This window comes from Gopherus evgoodei, chromosome 12 (assembly GCF_007399415.2).
Source record: "Gopherus evgoodei ecotype Sinaloan lineage chromosome 12, rGopEvg1_v1.p, whole genome shotgun sequence".
Lineage (NCBI taxonomy): Eukaryota > Metazoa > Chordata > Testudines > Testudinidae > Gopherus > Gopherus evgoodei.
This window is the reverse complement of record NC_044333.1, coordinates 4983118-5002548: the sequence shown is the minus strand read 5'-3', so window position 1 is coordinate 5002548 and position 19431 is coordinate 4983118. Positions and strand designations below refer to the sequence as shown.

Sequence of the window (19431 nt, the reverse complement as noted above, 5' to 3'; positions counted from 1 at the left end):
GCCCCCTCTTCATTGGCTCAAACATATGCTGCTCATCTTCACTTTCAAGGCCTTTTGGGGCCTCTCTCTGCTCTACCTATCATTTCTCATTCACTGGCTGGCCACTGTCATGTGATCCTTAATGGGAGGAGCAAGACTACCCAAGCTCCTTGCCTGCCAAGCTCTAAGGGAAAGAGGAGATAAACACACAGGGAAACCAGATAAAAAGTCCCTTTGTAAAGGCCCTGAAATTGAGCCTGGCTTTGCTGTTCCATCAGTGTGTTGCTGCTACACAAATACTGCCACAGGGTTTATTCCGATAAGATACTGGATTTTCCCATTGTCCATGGCTAGGCACCAGACAAAGAGGTTGCCAGCCTCATCCAGGCAGGCCAGCTGGTTGGAGTTGAGATGGGCGAAAGCCAGGTCTGCCACGCCACCCGTGAATCCTTTCAGCAAGGTCCGCTCGGCAGTGCTGATGCTCAGCACCCGCACCATAGCAGAGCCATTACTGGCACCTATAAAGGAGAACACAAAGGAGAGGCTTGTCAGCTCTTTCTTCACAGGATTTCCTCTGGCCTCAGCAGCTACCTTCCAGTTTTCAGCCTCCCTGCTGGCCCTCAAACAGTATCGAGGCACTGCCGAGTCCCGTCCGCACGCCGATCCCAACAAGTGATGGGTGGGGGCAGAGAAAGAGGCCACAGAGCAGGCCCAACGAGATGTCACTCTTGCAGATGATCAGAAGCCTGTTCCACATGTCCTGCAGAAGCTGATCTTTCCTTATAAACTGCACCAGTACCACACTCCCGCACTGTGCCACTTCTTTGTGAGCTTGTTTCTTCTAAAGTTTATCTTAAATGACACGACTGCTCTTAATTTAAGCAAATCAATTCATCCTATGTGTCTGTGCTGCTCTCTGTCCTCAGGGAGTATCTGTTCTTATCCAGGGAGAAAGGTTTGTTTACAGCAGAAGGGCTACCCTGGAGGAGTGGGATAGAATCATGTTTCTATGGCCTCCCAGCTCTGGAATGGCTTACTGACTCTGTTCAGTTTCACAGAGCCCCACCTCCAGAACAAACAGGATCCAGATCTTACCCCAGGGGGAACAGAGTGACAGGAGCAGCATCTGCAGCGACTAACTCATATACACATGTCCTAGTTTCCCTTCATGCTAGCCTGGAAGTGTGCAACTCCCTACGCTATTCCCAAGCCTTACTGAATCTTGTGGTTTCAATGCATCCCTCCTGCAGGGCGCATCCCACTTCCTCCCCTTTTCCTGGGAAAGTGTCCGCTCTTAGGGACACAGCTAATCCCAGTACAATCTCTCAGCTTCACCCTCACTGCTCCCTGCCTCTACCTGGGCTTTTTCCGGTCTCACATTTCTAACTCCAATGACTCTTCCTGCCCCAGGGGCTGTACCCAACTTTTAGCGTTTCAATCCACCCATTCCTGTTGCTCCAGCCCCATCCCTATTCCCAAATCCACTTAACCCACAATAACGCCCCCAACATTGGAACCAGAAACAGTGAGCTCCACACCCAGCGTTTGGTTGCACTGGTAACAACTGAAATACACAGGAGGAGCCCAACACAAATCACACACACAAAGCAGCAGGAACTGGTCCTCACCTCTAATGGCATATGCCAGGTAGGAGTTTGATACAGCTATCAGGTTGCCATAGTAGTATTTCTGCTCCCAGTCATACCTGGCTACTGGCTGTATTTTTACCTAGATGGAGGAAAGAAATAAAGAGCAGCTAAGGAAAAGTGAAAGAAACAGGAATACCTGCAATAAAGCCACCAAACAAAAGAGAAGGGTAATGCTCTGGCTGGCAGTCGGCTATTCCACAGTGGGATTTCAGAGCGAAGCAGGCGCACTACAGCCCTGCGTATAGGAAGAGACTGCTAGTGAAGCTGATGAAGCATCCCTGCTCCTGCAGGGAGGAATGCTGTTTGCACTGGGGCAACTGCCACTACGATTCTCTAGTGTGGAAAGATGCTAGCACAGGGATTGAGGCCAAGTCTGGGATCCCACTTAAAAGTCAGCAGAAAGGGTGTTTGGGATAAAGGCACCATTCAGTCCTCGGGGTGAGAGCAGCTTCACCGTGGCTTCAGGATTCCCTTCTTGGGGATCCGGGAAGGGCTCACACAGGGGCCTGGCCCAACTTGGTAAGTGCCATCCTTGCAGGAGGTACAAAGCAAAGAACTAAGAGGGACTAGGAGAGTCACAGCAGCAAACACACCCACTTCCATGTGAGATTGCCTGGCAGATTCCATCCCATCCTGTCACACTGGAGGTGGTCAAGGGGACTCACATGCTCCATCACTGCAGCTCATAGCTAGGCATGAAGCCACATGTTCTGGAAAAGCTCTGAGCAATGCAAAGCTTCTGCTGAGCAACACAGTTGGCCACAAATAAATGCTGGTGCTCTGCCCTCAGCACAGAGTTCAATCAAAGGCCTCCTTGGAAGTGGCCCTAGCTATCCAAGAGGCAACTTCTCCGTCTGTGACCTCCCACAGCAGCTACATTTCACTGGACCAAGGAAACCACTGGCCAACAGGTAAAGGCTTGTGAGTGCAGGAAAGGGCACTTCAGCTAGCCCTTGACTATAGAACTAAGTCCTGCAAGAGAAACACAGGAGCACAGGTCCCAGCACAGTCAGGGTTACATGCAAACCTCATCTGACTCAGCTTCCTTTAGTAAGTTCTTCAATCACCTCTATAACCAAGCAAGCTGTTACCTTCCTCCAAGCCAGGCAGAAAGAGAGGCATTTCTGTCTGTCACTCCATGGAGGGTGCACAGATACTGCGGGGATGAGGTACATAGGTTAGAGAAACCCTCCCCTTTACCTTGTTGCTCCCTCTGGCCTTACTGGTGATGCTAGAGTCACTGCTGGCCACAATCTCCACGTCTTTTGCCGATATCACCACGCAGGTGGAACTGTCATCTCCAGAAAGGCAGCTTTTAAGAGAAATAAAGAGCTCAGCTCACACACCCGGCCTCTCTGGGACCGTGAGAGGGGAACCCAGCATAGGTATTGCTGGTAGCCATTTTAATCCATAACTCAGAGAGACTTCTGGGCAGCTTCCAGGGTGCATGTTGAAGACCAGTACCAAAGAGGGCCATTCATTCATGTAAAAGATTGCTCTTTGGCAGAATGAAGCACAGAGGCCTGGCTTGCTCCTCCTTCAAGTCCCCCAGAGAGTTCTCTCAAAGCCAAGTTACCCATTCTCCTGTTCCAAATGATAGATTTACTCTGAGCTACTTTGGGCCACACTCCAAATACCTCTGAGATGCAGCTGGCCCAATGCCAACCAAGCAACTAACCCTGGCAGTGAAACATGCTACTAGGCAATTCCCCAGCAACAGCTCCGAAACAAGGCACTTGGCAACAGCTGGTCTTCAGAAACGCAAACTGTAAGCTTGTCAGGCGAGAAAGCCTAATGCTGAGGAGTCAATGCAGGAGGCAGGGAACTAGAGCGTGTAGACAAACAAATGGGTTGCTCCTAGGAGCACTTCGTGTGTCACTCATAGTTTGGAGAAATAGCCTTGGATCCACTATGCACGGACATGCCCTTCTATCTAATTAACACACATCTGTGTATGTTCACAGATACACCTAACTATTCTCTTATTTAGTGGAGAGTCAGGTAGTCACTTGACCTGTTCTTCTGCTGCATGATACCTGAAGGCAGAGCCTGAAAAATTCAGAGTTAATAATGCAAATGACAGAGGGCATGAGGTAGCTGAAGTCTCCATATATGGGCAAGTTTCCATCTATGCCTTTGCCAGTGCAGATGGCTGATCCCCGGCATCCCCACCACACAAGTCTTGAACTCATCACAGCGCTCTGCTGATGCTCCTTAATCCTAACATGCGGCACACCCTGCTCCTTCTTCCCCCACACAGCTCTACCAATGCTCCTCATTCCTGCTATGCAGCAGGCCCTACTGCTCCAGGCCTGTCATCAGAATTACTCAGCATCAGAACTCCTCCTTTCCCCACTGACCAGTAAAAACATGGACCCAGGTCATCCGAAGGGACAGGATTGGCTGCTGAATTGCTCACAACCTCAACCTCATTTTCACAGCTAAGAACCAGGTTTGTCCACTCTCCTCAGAACCAAGTTCAGACTGAGCTTCCCCTTATCGATGCCCTGTGCTCAGCCTCCACCCTCCCTGGGAACACTTACATGACTTGCTTCTCCTGCAGCGTTCCCAGAGGAACAGTTCGGAGCATTGGCTTAGCCAAGGGAGCTCCATCTCCAGCTGCAACGGGGTCTGGCACCAGCAGTCCATTCAAGTCCCCGTTGAACGAGTTGGGTGGCCTCTGGTTTTCATTCACTGAACCTAAATGAAAACAACATGCGCAATATTTTATCCAGAAGTAGCATGCATCTGACGAAGTGGGTATTCACCCATGAAAGCTTATGCTCCAATACATCTGTTAATCTTTAAGGTGCCACAGGACTCACTGTTGCTTTTTACAGATCCAGACTAACATGGCTACCCCACTGGAGTAGCAGTGTGAAATACCCTACATCAGGTGCCGCTGCCCTACCTGCTGGGGTGTGCTGACTCAGCAGGAGAGAACACCATGTTCCAAGAGAACATGTGCCACACACTGGTGTAGAGGTCCTTTAGCTCTTCTCCCATCAGGATAAATCTTCTCAGTAAACAAAAAGGAGAAGTCAATGGACATAACCAAGAAATCCATCAAACTCAAGTTACCGAATGCCCAACACAGCAGTGGTGTCGAATGCCTGCCTGTGGACCAAATGCAGCCAGCTCAAGCCATTCAGCCAGCATCACATTGAAAAACAGGTCTCTAGTCATTATGGCTGCAGAGGAAGCCTTCCAAAAATGACCCAAGTAACTGATGTGTGATAAATTCCTGAGTCTGCAGGCAGCCTGAAACAACAGATGTGAGCTACCACATTCATCTCAACTGGCAAGGGACTGAAGCCTAATGAAACTAAAAGAGAGATCATCAAATAATGTGGGTTCGCAACCATGCACCTAGTACGTGCCGATAACTTCTGCAGCTGTTGCATCCACATCAGCTAATCCCATGTACAACTGCCAACACAAGCAGCAGAAATAGCAGTTGGCCTCCAAGTACCTATGATATCTCCCGAGTTTACCAGGCGCAGAAGGCTCGTACTGCACCCCGACCCTTTGTGCAAACCTCCCTCTGTTATGAGCAGGTGCTCTGTTTTGAATCAAGGCATGTATATGGCCTTAACTTTGTATGCCTGGCCTGGAACATGTTGCCTTTCAATCAGAGGAACTCCACCCCACTTTGTAACAGCCAGTCACCAGGCCTGCTGGAGGCCTTCAGAAGGCCAGCAATGTCAGGGACACATTTCCATGTCAAAGTTACTCAAGTAAGTAGGGCTAAGGGTTAACAATCCCAAGCAGAAATGAATGAGCACCAAAAGCACCTGGCACTGTGCCTTGCCACTTGACAGTCACTTGCCTCAGCAAACTTTTCTTTATTACAGCTGTGTGAAATTTTCACTGAACCAGAAAACTGAAACCTGGTTTATTGTTGCCCTGGCAACAACTGCTGCAATGGTCTTGTTGTGAAATGGCTGCTCCTGCAACCACAGGTTAATGCTCCTTTGTTATTGGCAAAGGTAATGAACCCAAATATAACTCCATCCACAAACAGCACGTCCTCAGAAAGCAAGACAAACTTTCCAGTTACCAAACAGGATGGTTAATTGCTTTAATATATCAGGGAATGCAGCTAATGCTGCTGCCAGCAGAAGTAATTGTGACTAGAATTCATTCTCCAGGTTTATTTAAAAGAATGCTTTCATGTAACAAGAGGAGCTGAATCAGAGATTGCACATTCAACATCCCAGAAACAGGCATGCAAGGCTGCATTATCACAGTGTGGGGATGTCTGGGCCCCTCAGGAGAAGCCCAGGGGCCAAACTAATCAGCATGACATGGAGCAGATGGCAGCTACACTCATCCTCTATACAGAGACTCCAGGCCACAGAATGCACTGCACTCCGTACCATAGGGTCAGGACTGCATCTATTGTGATTTGTCCAGCAGCACCATGAAACTGATGCAATCCTAGCTGGTTTCATTCTGCCCTTCCTTGTTGCCCCTGCAGAAAAATGCTCTGTGCAGCACAGCTGTGATCTGCTGTGGCAAGAGATACTATAAAGGAGGTAAATTCTCTGCTCTCTCTATGCCCGGAGATAGTGGAGGTTCACATGCACCTTTGCTGCTGGTGCCAGAAAAATGCAATGCTGGGGGAAGAGAGAAAGAGCATCATATAGCAATGGGGGCCTGGCTGGCTGGCACAATGACCGACTGCCGCACATCGGCGTTCAGGATCACATTTAGTCCCTTGCACCTCACTCCTAGCCTGAGCCAACTGCATTGCAGGGGCAGTACACTCAGACATATGTGGGGGGGAACAGGGTCACTAACAACCACATCAACAGGAACAAGAGTTATTCTGAACTACCTCTGTCCTTCCTCATGGCTTCAAGGAGAAAGCACGAGACAGGCACATTCACCACCATCCTGCAGAGAAAGGAAAGCAGCTGATCATAAGCCGGGTGTTAGGCTCACCTCCTCGCACAGGACTGTTCCTGCTGCCCCACGCAAGGGAACACTGGTTTGTATGAAATAGAGTGTCACACTAAGTCAGTCATTTGAACAGGGTGATGGGGCTGGCGTGCTGTCTCCTGCCAGCAGCGGTTTGGATGAGGATTCAAGGAATGCTGCCCAGCTCTCTAGCAAAAGCTCTACTAATTAACACATTGGCACCATTAACAGCAGTGGGCACGCATCGGGCAAGAGATTCCCAGGACTACCAAGTCAGGCTAGGAGATGGTGAGAAGAGACAGCACTCCCAAAGGCAAGGCAGCAGCTACCAGCGTGACCCAACCATCTGTGGCTGAGCTGGGAAGGTATAGAAATGAGTGACATCGGAGTTGCTGATGGAGCAATGTTGGCCTACTGAAAGTTGCTGATACCTCACAGAAAACAGGCTGTGGAGACAGCTGCAGAGGATTACTTTTGGATCAGAAGGGATAACACTTACCATTCCAGAACATGGGAGGTTATTCATTCTCAAGGTAGCTCTGTTGCAGAGTTTCTGTAGGTTACTAATCCAACTAAATTATCACACTGGTAAGAAAAACTCTCAAACAATTGCAACAGCAAAACCTTTAAGGGTGGCAAGGAAAAACAAATAAGCTAGGAAGTTCTCAGGGCCTGTCTACACTTGAAGCTGAAGCGATCAATGTATCGGTGGTCGATTTAGTGGGTCTAGTGAAGACCCACTAAAATTGACTGCTAATCGCTCACCCTTTACTCCTTTCCTACACCTAACTGAGAAGAGTAAGGGGCATCAAGGGGAGAGTGTCTCCCATTGACGACGGATAGTGTAGACCCCACGGTAAGTAGAGCTAAGCTATGTTGATTTGAATTATGCTATTCACGTAACTCAAATTGCATAGCTTAGATTGACTTTTCCCTTTAGTGTACACAAGGCCTCAGTTAAGAAGCTCAAGCCAACCTTAAATCTGAGCTCTATAGTCTCTTGCTCACCCTTCCACCTCCAGACAACCTCCACTTGCCCGCTCACTACAGCAAAGAGATGGAGCTCAAGCACCCGTATCACTAGAGAGGACAGTAGGAGAATGAATCAGCAGAGGATTCTACAGCCCAGGGGTAGAGGTTAAGAAGCAAACTCTGGATCATACCAGGCTAGCTGAAATAGGAAGCATCTCTGCACAAATCAGGAGGGCAGTACCACTATACCACTAAATGGAAGTGTTGTGCAGAGATCGAGTCCAGCAGGATTGTCTATTCATTCAGACCACGGTTGTGTGTCTACTACAACCTTCATACAACTGTCCGCACTGCAATTAGATGTGGAGGTTAGAATCTATCCCATACGTCCTCTCTTAGGCAGTTAGGGGTGTCACAGTCACAGGAAAGCCCTGTCTGGTAGCTGACTATTCGAAAACAGAAGCTGCTACCAACCATTTACCAAATCATCCCTCTTCACTTACATACCCACAGAAGAATGAAGAGAGAACGTAGCTGGAGAGGCTGAGGAGCTGGTGGGATTAAGCTGAACCAGCTCCTCAGTTTCACTCACAGATTTTAAGTTTCAAACTGTTAAGAAACCCAGCAGGATGCAGAGTCACTACCGTGGGTGGCAGCACCTGCACTTCCACTATGCAAAGCCTTTTTCACAGCTGCCAAAGGAACACATGGAGACCCGTGAGGAGCTCAGCTCCAACAGGGCTCTGCTGCGAGCACATCAGTTGCTGCAAAGGCAGCTCCAGTGGCCTCTCCTAACACACAGCAAGTGCGTCAACACACACCCACACTTTACCCAGCCAAGACCCACGTTGGCAACTGAGCAGGAGTCCAGGGCCTTAGGCAGGCAGACTGAAGGCAACCTCCTTGTTAGTATGGAGCCAAGGGTCACAGAAACCCTGGCTTCTGCATGGATCAAGATGGCACATTGTATGCTGGGGGAAATGAGCACTCTGTGGCCATGCTTTGGCACCCCAGGAGTGGAGCAGTGCAGGTCAGGAACCCAAGGGTGAGCCCATCCTCAATGCCATGACACCAGATACTACCCAAGGCACATCAGAGCCATCTCCCAGAGTACAGTGTGGCTGCTCCAACATAGCAAGAGAACATTTTGGCACAGTTCAGCTGTGCTGCTAGAAATCGTTTGCGCTTTGCTGCTCCGGCAATTGCAGAGTTACATTTAAGATCCTATTAATTACTAGGATCTTATTACTGTAGCATCTAGAAGCCTTCATCATCTGCCAGGACCCAACTGTGCAACGCACAGAAGAATAAGATAGCCCCTTCCCCAAGAAGCTTACAAATGCAGTATAAGATGAGACACAACAGGTGATACAATACATGAGACAATATTGGTCAGTATGAGAAACAATGTTTTCAGCACATCATTAGTTTAGCCGCTGCCAAGTTCTCTGTAGCCCTTGTGACTAAGAAGTGTTAAGGAGGATAACAAGGTAGCTCTATGGATGTTTACAGGAAGCACCACTTAAGGATGAGGGGCTGCATGGGAAAAAGCATGAAGGTGTCTGAAAATGTAACACATGCACAATGGAGGCTGGCATTACGGGTGTCTGAGGTGAGCATTGACAGCTTGATACTGACTGAGAGATGACTGGTAGGGTGGGGATTGACTGTGAATGGCCTCAAGACTGAAGACAAGCAGCTTACATTTGATGTAATGGAGAAGAGGAAGCCAGTGGAGCAACTCAGAAAGAGGGGTGACATGGCCAAACTGACACGGGAAGAAAAAGATCTAATGTCTTCTCCCACACTAGGAACAAGCAGGTGAGATTAGGGAAGCAGAGTCAACAAAAAAACTGTGTTGGGGGGAAACTAAATTTCCACCCAGCTCCTCTTCCACCAGTGTTGCCCTTTTCCCAAGAGGTAAGAGCTCCCCCACCTCGCCTGGCCCCTGCAGCAGCCCGGCTCCCCCCTGCCACCCCTCGGCTTCTGGCCCAGGATAGCTGCAGAGTGACTCCCACACATCGCAGCACACAACAGCGACACTGCTGGGGGAGCAGAGTCCAGTGCCACGGGCACAGCTCGGGGACTGGAGGAAGAGCAGAAAAGAGGAATTCATAGTGGGGACACCGCAGGGGAGGAGGGGGGCGAGCGGGCAGCTGGGTGGGGCGCGCACCCAGCGGGGACACGGGTGGGCGAACAGGGGGGGCGCCCCACGGGACACACGCGGGCAGGGAGGGCGCGGCCCCAGCGGGGACAGGGACGGGGGGCGCACAGGGAGGGTGCGGCCCCAGCAGGGCCACGGGCACGGGGGGGCACCCCACAGGACAGAAGCGGGCAGGGAGGGCGCGGCCCCAACGGGGACATGAGCGGAGGGGAGCACGGGGGGGCGCCCCACCGGGACACACGCACACAGGGAGGGCACGGCCCCAGCGGGGACACGGGCGGGGGGGGGGCGCCCCACGGGACAGAAGCGGGCAGGGAGGGCGCGGCCCCAGCGGGGACATGAGCGGAGGGGAGCACGGGGGGGCGCCCCACCGGGACACACGCACACAGGGAGGGCACGGCCCCAGCGGGGACACGGGCGGGGGGGCGCCCCACGGGACAGAAGCGGGCAGGGAGGACGCGGCCCCAGCGGGGACAGGGTCGGGGGGGGCACACAGGGAGGGCGCGTCCCCAGCGGGGACAGGGTCGGGGGGCAGAACGGGGGGGGCACAGGGAGGGCGCGTCCCCAGCGGGGACAGGGTCGGGGGGCAGAACGGGGGGGGCACCCCACGGGACAAAAGCGGGCAGGGAGGGCGCGGCCCCCGCGGGACACGGGCGAGAGGCGGGAGCAGCCGGGCGGGACGTTCTCGGGCCCTCACCTGCCGGCCGGTCCAGCTTGAGGATGTCCCTCAGGTGCTGGGTCGCGTCCTCGATGTCGATGCTGGCAGAGGCCATGGGCCCGCTCCCCGCTCCGCTCCCGAGTCCGGTCCGATCCGCCGACTCCACTTCCGCTTCCGGTCCGCCACCACAGCGGCCCCCGGAATCCAGCCCCGGTCACGTTCCGATCGAACCAGAGGCCGTGGGCGAGATTCCGGCCCCCCGGCCGGCGGCTGCCGGCCTCGGAGCCTGGTGTGTGTGTGTGTGTGTCTGTCAGTAGGTATTGCTGGGGGGCGGGGCGGGCTATTATGGGGCGGGGGGAGGGATTGTTAGCCGGGGCGGGGCGGGGCGAGGGGATTGCTATGGGGTGGGGGAATTGTTAGCCAGGCTGGGTTTGGGGCTGTTGTTATGGGGCGGGGCGAGGGGAATGTTATGGGGCGGTGGGGGGGATTGTTAGCCAGGGCGGGGCGAGGGGATTGCTATGGGGCGGTGGGGTGGGGGGATTGTTAGCCAGGCTGGGTTTGGGGCTGTTGTTATGGGGCGGGGCGAGGGGAATGTTATGGGGCGGTGGGGGGGATTGTTAGCCAGGCTGGGTTTGGGGCTGTTGTTATGGGGAGGGGGGGATTGTTAGCCGGGGTGGGCTTGGGGCTGTTGTTGTGGGGGGGGGATTGTTAGCTGGGGTGGGCTTGGGGCTGTTGTTGTGGGGTAGGGGGTATTGCCTGAATTGTCTCTGCCCAATCAAGGTCGAGGGTCCTAGGGACCAGCAGAGGCAGCACCTGAGACCCTTGTGGAGATTTTGCTACCACCTCAAAGAGAAAGTTGGCATCATTTCCTTGCTTCTGAGGGGTCACCTGTGCAGCTAACTCACAGGGGGACCTAGGGCAGCTGACTCAGGTTGCAGGGTTTTAAGATAGGTTCACAGGGACCAGACCAAAGCCCTGAGGGAAATAGGATACCAGGAGGAAGCAGGAGAGCGCAAGAGGGGAGGACTCTTGCCTCACACTGAGAAAGCAGGACAATCAGCAAGTTATCTTAAGTGCCTATACACAAATGCAAGAAGCCTGGGAAAGAAGCAGGGAGAACTGGAAGTGTTGGCACAGTCAAGGAATGTGATTGGAATAACAGAGCCTTGGTGCAATCAGACACAGGACTGGAGTACTGTTATGGATGGATATAAACTGTTCAGGAAGGTCAGGCACGGGCGAAAATGCGTGTGTTGGGCCAGTTGCATTGTATGTAAGAGAGCAGTGTGACTGCTCAGAGCTCCAATATGAAACTGCAGAAAAACCTGAAAATCTCTGGATTAAGTTTAGAACTGTGAGCAACAAGAGTGATGTCTTAGTGGGAATCTGCTATCGACCACCAGACCAGGGGGATGAGTTGGACAAGGCTATCTTCAGGCAACTAACAGAAGTTACTAGATCACAGGCCCTGGTTCTCATGGGAGACTTTAATCACCCTGAGATCTGCTGGGAGAGCAATACAGCGGTGCACAGACAATCCAGGAAGCTTTTGGAAAGTGTAGGGGACAATTTCCTGGTGCAAGTGCTGGAGGAACCAGCTAGGGGCAGAGCTCTTCTCGACCTGCTGCTCACAAACAGGGAAGAATTAGTAGGGGAAGCAAAAGTGGTTGGGAACCTGGGAGGCAGTGACCATGAGATGGTCAAGTTCAGGATCCTGACATAAGGAAAAAAGGAGAGAAGCAGAATACAGACCCTGAACTTCAGAAAAGCAGACTGACACCCTCAGGGAACTGATGGGCAGGATCCCCTGGGAGAATAACATGAAGGGGAAAGGAGTCCAGGAGCGCTGGCTGTATTTTTAAGAATCCTTATTGAAGTTGCAGGAACAAACCATCCCGATGTGTAGAAAGAATAGTTAATATGGTAGACAACCAGCTTGGCTTAACAGTGAAATCCTTGCTGATCTTAAACACAAAAAAGAAGCTTACAAGAAGTTGAAGATTGGACAAATGACCAGGGAGGAGAATAAAAATATTGCTCAGGCATGCAGGAGTGACATCAGGAAGGCCAAATCACACTTGGAGTTGCAGCTAGCAAGGGAAGTTAAGAGTAAGAAGAAGGGTTTCTACAGGTATGTTAGCAACAAGAAGGTGGTCAGGGAAAGTGTGGGCCTCTTACTGAATGAGGGAGGCAACCTAGTGACAGAGGAGGTGGAAAAAGCTAATGTACTCAATGCTTTTTTCACCTCTGTCTTCACCAACAAGGTCAGCTCCCAGACTACTGCATTGGGCAGCACGGTATGGGGAGGAGGTGACCAGCCCTCTGAAGAAAGAAATGGTTCAGGACCATTTAGAAAAGCTGAATGAGCACAAGTCCATGTGGCCGGGTGCACTGCATCCGAGGGTACTAAAGGAGTTGGCGGATGTGATTGCAGAGCCATTGGCCATTATCTTTGAAAACTCATGGCTATCGGGTGAGGTCTCGGACTACAGGAAAAAGGCTAATGTAGTGCCCATCTTTAAAAAAGGGAAGGAGGATCATCCGGGGAACTACAGTCCAGTCAGGCTCACCTCAGTCCCTGGAAAAATCATGGAGCAGGGCCTCAAGGAATCAATTCTGAAGCACTTTGAGGAGTGGGAGTGTTCAGGAACAGTCAGCATGGATTCACCAAGGGCAAGTCATGCCTGACTAACCTAATTGCCTTCTATGAGGAGATAACTGGCTCTGTTGATGAGGGGAAAGCAGTGGATGTGTTATTCCTTGACTTTAGCAAAGCTTTAGATACGGTCTCCCGCAGTATTCTTGTCAGCAAGTTAAAGAAGTATGGACTGGATGAATGGACTGTAAGGTGGATAGAAAGCCGGCTAGATCGTCGGGCTCAGTGGGTAGTGATCAATGGCTCCATATCTAGTTGGCAGCCGGTTTCAAGCGGAGTGCCCCAAGGGTCAGTCCTGGGGCTGATTTTGTTCAATATCTTCATTAATGATCTGGAGGATGGCGTGGACTGCACTCTCAGCAAGTTTGCAGATGACACTAAACTGGGAGGAGTGGTAGATATGCTGGAGGGTAGGAATAAGATACAGAGGGACCTAGACAAATTAGAAGATTGGGCCAAAATGAGTAGGGGGCTGGAGCACATGACTTATGAGGAGAGGCTGAGGGAACTGGGATTGTTTAGTCTGCAGAAGAGAAGAATGAGGAGGGATTTGATAGCTGCTTTCAACTACCTGAAGGGGTTCCAAAGAGGATGGATCTAGACTGTTCTCAGTGGTACCTGATGACAGAACAAGGAGATGGTCTCAAGTTACAGTGGAAGAGGTTTAGGTTTTCACTAGGAGGGTGGTGAAGCACTGGAATGGGTTACTTCGGGAGGTGGTGGAATCTCCTTCCTTAGAGGTTTTTTAAGTCAGGCTTGATTGACAAAGCCATGGTTGGGATGATTTAGTTGGGGATTAGGTCCTGCTTTGAGCAGGGGATGGGACTAGATGACCTCCTGAGGTCCCTTCCAACCCTGATATTCTCTGATTCTAAAACTAAGTGGAACCTGCACTCTGGCACTCTCCCCACTCCCTGGGGACTAAGAGCATAAGCTTCAGTCCAAGCCCAAATGTCTACACTGCAATGTTATAGCCCTGCAGGACGAGCCAAGTGAGCCCAAATCCATTGACCTGGGCAGCCACAGGTTTTTTATCGCAGTGTAGACATATCTATAGGAGTTGGCTGAACTAAAGAGAGAGGTCTCAGGGTTAGCCACCATGTTTTTTACCTTGACCTAACTATGAGAAATTCTCGGCTGCAGACCCATCTTAACACCTTTTGTCTTGATTTCACTGGTCAAGGTTCACCTAGATTAGCTAAATCAAGGTAAAAAGTGTTAATTTGCAGCTTCACTAAGAAAAAGGAAAGGCCACCTAACACGTGTGTTAGCCCCACCCTAACCTTGTTCTGTCTTCCTAATCTAGGCAAACTGAGCCACTGCTCTGAAAGGAAAAGCCTTTTGCCTGTGGTTGGGCACATTCCACTACCTCTTCCAAATACCACCTCCACAGCCCCTAACTCTGCTCTCTTCAGTTGCCAGCAGATGGAAAGCAAGTAGAGTGTGGAAAGAGTGGTATGTTATTGTGCGAGCCAGGCTGTGTTGCTGGAGAATGAGGAGCAGATAAAGTTCAGAGTTATTTACAGTCACCTCTGCAGCTCCCTCTCCCCTCTGTCATTTGAGAACATTACTGTGGTAACTCCAGCAGGGGCCACAGTAGGAAAGCTGTGAATTTGGTGCTGGGAGGAAGTAGGACAGGCAGATTGATGATTCCCAGGGAACAGAAGCAAGTGTGCTGTGGACCAAGAGAGATGCACCAAGGAGGCACAGGGTGAATCCTGTTGGAGAGCTCCGGAAGCAGCTTCAAGGACAAGCACTGTCGCAGCTCCTGTCTTCCTGTGGCAGATATGTGGCCCGGGGCTCTGTTTAGGGGCCAGGAAGACACTAGGAGACTCCTTCTGCACTAGGAATGGAAGGAAACGGGGCAATTTTCTCAAAGAAAAGCAAAGGGAGCAGGATGAGTGACACTTAAACCATCTTTTCCTCTTGCTATAATGGGCTGCCCCCTCCCAGTTAAACAGAAGCAGTGGAGCCTCTGCCTCTAACAGCTTCCACCACTTTTAGATCCTTTCCAGGCACAAGCATAAACTTTTATCGCTCCCTCACGCTAAAGCTTGGGTGCCTGGACTTAGGTAATAAAGCTACTTTCAGACCCAAACAGGCCCCTTCTTCCTTGCACTGGGCTAGCAGGGAATATGGTGGTCTCAGGTACACGCACTACTCCAATCTCTTTCCGACTGGGAAACTGCTATAAAGAACAGGGAAGGCAACAATGGTGCAAATCTTCACTTACCTGGGTATCCTTGAGCCACCCAGAAGCAGTTAAGTGCTCTTCATTTTGACAGATCAGGCTAAGGAAGACACGGGGCCTGAAATTCATGACAACAACCTGGCTTGGAGGGGTCTGATTTGCTCTTGGAGGAGGAAAAGCATTCTATTTAGACTGTGCTTCTCAGGGCCCGTGTTCAACAACCGTGCAGCAGTCTGGGGGTGAAGGAGGTAAAGGATGGCTATAGAACCACACACAAGTACGGTGGCGCAGATCAGTACAAATAAGGCGTAATGGTGAGGTGAAAGGTCAGCGAAGAACAGACTGCTTCACTAGTTTAGAGAGGTTTGAGCTTTTTTTTAAGAAAAAATGCTGCGGGGAATCATGTTACTTCAAACTTTCCCTTGGCTATGACCATTGCCAGAGACGCTGTGTTTCACCCAAATACACTATCTTTAGACGAAGGAGCGAAAAGCTTTCCTTGGGTCAAAGTCAAATAAATTCTTCACGAGGTCAGCGTGGGGCTCCTGTCAGCCAACCAAAGCAGAGCACAGCTTAGTGCTTTCCCAAGTAAGCTCCCTCTCCCTGTCCATGATGGGACCAGACAGCAACCTTCATCCTAAACCCAAGGTTATGGCATTGCACTTTGGCTGCACTGTCACACCGAAGGCAGCCTCAATTCTAGTCACTCTTTTGGGACCAACTGGAGATTGGATAATGTGAGTCTGTGGCTGAACAATTGTCAACTGAGCACAGATTAACAAGACCCCTTCCCCAATTGTAAGATCCATCACTGTTAAGGTGGCATGTGAAAGCTGGTAGATGTGAGAAATAATGGAACACTGTCCTTTGGAGGAAGCTCACACAGACAATGTAGTCTGAAAGCAGCTGCTTGTCACTGCAAATAGGATTCGGGAGGAGAAGTCACATCTAACACAGTTAGGGAGATCCAAGATCTTTGGTAACAAGAGCTTCAGCCTGTAAGATGTCATTGTGGTGAGGAGTCTAAACTTCCCTTAAGAGTGGGCTAAGCATCATAACCAATAAACTCAGCTTGCCAGCAGTGCACTGGTTTGAGCGGCGAGGACGTTTGCATCCCCTCTAGCAGTTGAGTTGGTAGGTTGAAATATTTCACACCTAATGGCAGGAATGCTCCAGTAAAGCTGAGCTGTTCTCAACTCTTCCCCGGTCTAGCTTTTCCAGTGTTAGGACCCAGCCATAATCTAGTCTCTGGTTTCTTGGCTTGAGCCTAAGCAAGCAACATTTGTTAAAGAAAACCTTTATTAACACATTAGTCACAGGTACAATCACAACAAGCCATCATCATACAATAGAGCATATACTGAATGTATCGTCTTACTCCACATACCTTTTCACCTGACTTAAATTGACCCACAAGGCTATTGCTGTACATAGGCTGCACCTTACAATTTTAAAGACGTTTTCCTCTGTAAGTACATAGATTTCCTGCCACGAAGCATTTTGTAAGGTCTGTGCCATTCAATGACTGGAGCAGGTTTTTTCCATTTTCTTCTGATAAGCCAGATAACTGCTGGTGGCACATTTTCATCTAGTGGACAGAAAACTCACGACCCAGAGGTATTCCAAGGTGGGTCACATTTGGAGCAACATTAGAGCATCAAGAGATAAAGACGTCACCGTTTCTGTAGTGAGCAGCACAATGGTCTTCCAGACCATTCACAAGACAGCAGCTCTGGCATAATAGCGAATACAGACCTAGGTGGTTGAACACTGCTTATTGCACACAACTGAAGATGTTTAAAGTTTATGGTGCAGACTAGCTTAGAAATTCTTCCCCTCCATTTTGAGTTAGGGTTAGAATCCATTTTCTTCAGCCAAGACAATTCTAGATAGCTGTCCAAGGCAGCTACAACTGCAGTACATATGTGCCACCAAGGGGAAGATTCTTAAACTATAAAAGCCAGTTATTCCAAGGTTGGAGGCAGATGTTCAAAACAAGTGATTCAGTGTGAACAGAAGCCAGTCATTCCCTTCTTAGGGACAAGGAAGATGCTTTTCCTTTTCCCACCTTCTAGTCGACATGTGATGTTCCATAAGGACAAGATGGGTTGTCTGTAAGAATCACATCTGGGGAATTTTCTTAAGGCATCTTTTTAATATGGCTATTAACTCTTCTAATATTAAGGCCAACATAACATTCCAGCTAAGTATGGTACCATTAGAGGATCCCAAAAGTCTCATCCGGGGGGGCAGGGCAAGACAGACTTTTTGGAAAGAGAATCTTGGGTTTATAGAATGTATCCTTCTCCCCACCTAGAGTAGTTAAGAGGGGCAGCAACATCCCCTCTCCTCCCTCCAGGCAGTCCCCCTACATTTGTACATGGCTATTTCAGAATTCACTCCAACACTTGCAGTGAGATATGGGCAGCAGTGTAGGAGCTTCCATGCAACAGTTTATGATGGAATAAATGGGTTCTTTAAAGCAGTCCTTGGGCTGAAGTAGTAACTAAGAGACAGCAAGTGTCTTCCCCCTTATCCTGGGCACAATGAATGAGCTGCGGCCTCCCAGAAACATTTTACATAGCATTGGCTTCTACAGGAAGTAGAACTGGCACTTGTGTCTTCTCTAGATAGGAAGCCAGGGTTAAACTACCAAGGGGAAGAAACTTGTTGCTATGCAAGAAGTTAAATAGGCAAGAAACGTCCTCGAGCAGCTGATTGCTCCCTTCTCTGAATTTCAGGTCTGTTAAGAGTAAGAGTAAGTTTGTGAAATAACGGTCAGACTAAGATTGATAGGAAGCATCATTCCTTTAGCCTAGTAAGTAGCTAACTTGCAGGAGCAAGTTATAGAGTTGGATGCTGAGGGGTCTCTGGGTTTAGTGGGCAGGATCTTTCTGCAGAACAGATTCGATTAGAGTCAACTCTATTAGAGTCAGCCTCCTTTCTCTTTCTGATTTGAGAATGGACTGGAAGAAGATGGGTCTAATAGCAGAGGGGAGGGATTCCTATCCTGAGATCAAAAAGCAATAGCTTTGCTTGATAGCAGTAGCCCTGGACTATGAAGAATGGCCCTTTTGTATATAAGAGTCTTTCTGCTAAGGACTAATCCTTCTATTACAGGATTAACAGAACACTGTGATGCTATTTCTAGAGCAGAAAAGCAGTAATAGGAAATTAACAGTCTGCTACTTCTATTCCTAGTTGCCAATTTAAAATTGAGGTGAACAGCAAGTTAGAGTGGAACAAAGACAGTGTGGTTAGCACATCAATGAGAGAGCCCAAGGACTGTTTTCAGGAGAGCTCAACTCCCATTTAGGGACCAAAATACGTGACCAGATTTTCAAGAGAGCTGAGCACACTGGGTACTGAGCTGTCTTGGAATAAGTGTCACAATAGGAGCAGCTGAGTTCTGTGCACTTTTGAAAATCTGGACCCATCAGGTTATTCAGCCGTAAGTGACGTGAATGATGCAATCTATTTAATGTGGCATCTTTTACTATGAAAAATCTAGAAATACTTGAATACAGGAATCCCTTCCCCAATGAAATGCGGCCCCCTCTGAGGTGGCATGCAGCAGCTGACTGCATAACAAGAACACTACATACTGGTTTAGAACAGACTTTGAATGCATACCCAATTCAAACCACAGGGGAAGTTTAGAGGCTGAACGTAGTTACTAGAGTGGGGACTTGACTAGGACATTGGAATTAAATGCAATTTTGTGAAGAGGGGGACACAGAAAAAAAAAAGTTCTACAGGCTATTCAGAAAGCTGGAGGCTACATTTCCCAGAGCAGTAGAACACAGAGGAAATATGGTTGGCCTATTTAGCTGGAAGGACTTACTGATGATTGACACCATAGCAAGTGTTATGACAGACATGTAACTAATGCATATCACCGTGATTGTCAACTTTGTGCATTACCTTCTGTCTGTTCTCCATAAAATAAAGACTAAGAAAAAGCTTAAACATCTGATGTCTGACTCTTTACAGAGCACATGAAAATATGAGCCGCAAACCTCCACCCTGCTGAAGGGGGAAGGAGAGAGGAAGAGATCGATGGCCAAGGCATATTTGGACCGATGTTCAGCTGGAGGAGACGTGATGGGAGTGTACAGTTAAAACTAAAGAGTTAGGTGGGTTTTCAGGTTTGTTAGTGTTTGCTCAGCCAGGTAGACACAGGAAATCCAAAGAACTGACTAAGACTTTATGGTTATGCACTCAACATCCGAGTCATTA

At 49.6% G+C, this 19431-nt stretch overlaps 1 protein-coding gene and 1 long non-coding RNA gene across 4 annotated transcripts in view; one reads left to right on the top strand and one right to left on the bottom strand.

The window, feature by feature from the left end:
• EDC4 (enhancer of mRNA decapping 4) overlaps positions 1-10527 on the bottom strand; it is a 62957-nt gene extending 52430 nt beyond the window's left edge. The window contains exons 1-6 of one of the 3 annotated variants that reach the window (XM_030581680.1): positions 10385-10466; positions 6469-6527; positions 4172-4328; positions 2829-2940; positions 1608-1707; positions 308-497 (exon numbers count right to left, since the gene is read on the bottom strand). In XM_030581680.1, the coding sequence (XP_030437540.1) occupies positions 308-497; positions 1608-1707; positions 2829-2940; positions 4172-4328; positions 6469-6526 (617 nt within the window). In that variant the 5' untranslated portion in view covers position 6527; positions 10385-10466. Of the gene's footprint in view, positions 1-307; positions 498-1607; positions 1708-2828; positions 2941-4171; positions 4329-6468; positions 6528-10384 lie in introns of all 3 variants that reach the window. The other 2 variants (XM_030581678.1, XM_030581679.1) reach the window with 2 other exon arrangements.
• Positions 10528-10549: 22 nt separating this feature from the next.
• Positions 10550-19347, top strand: LOC115660347. The gene is made up of 3 exons (XR_004002805.1): positions 10550-10634; positions 14308-15555; positions 19186-19347. It is a non-coding gene; the product is annotated as an uncharacterized LOC115660347 (long non-coding RNA).
• Positions 19348-19431: the final 84 nt, after the last annotated feature.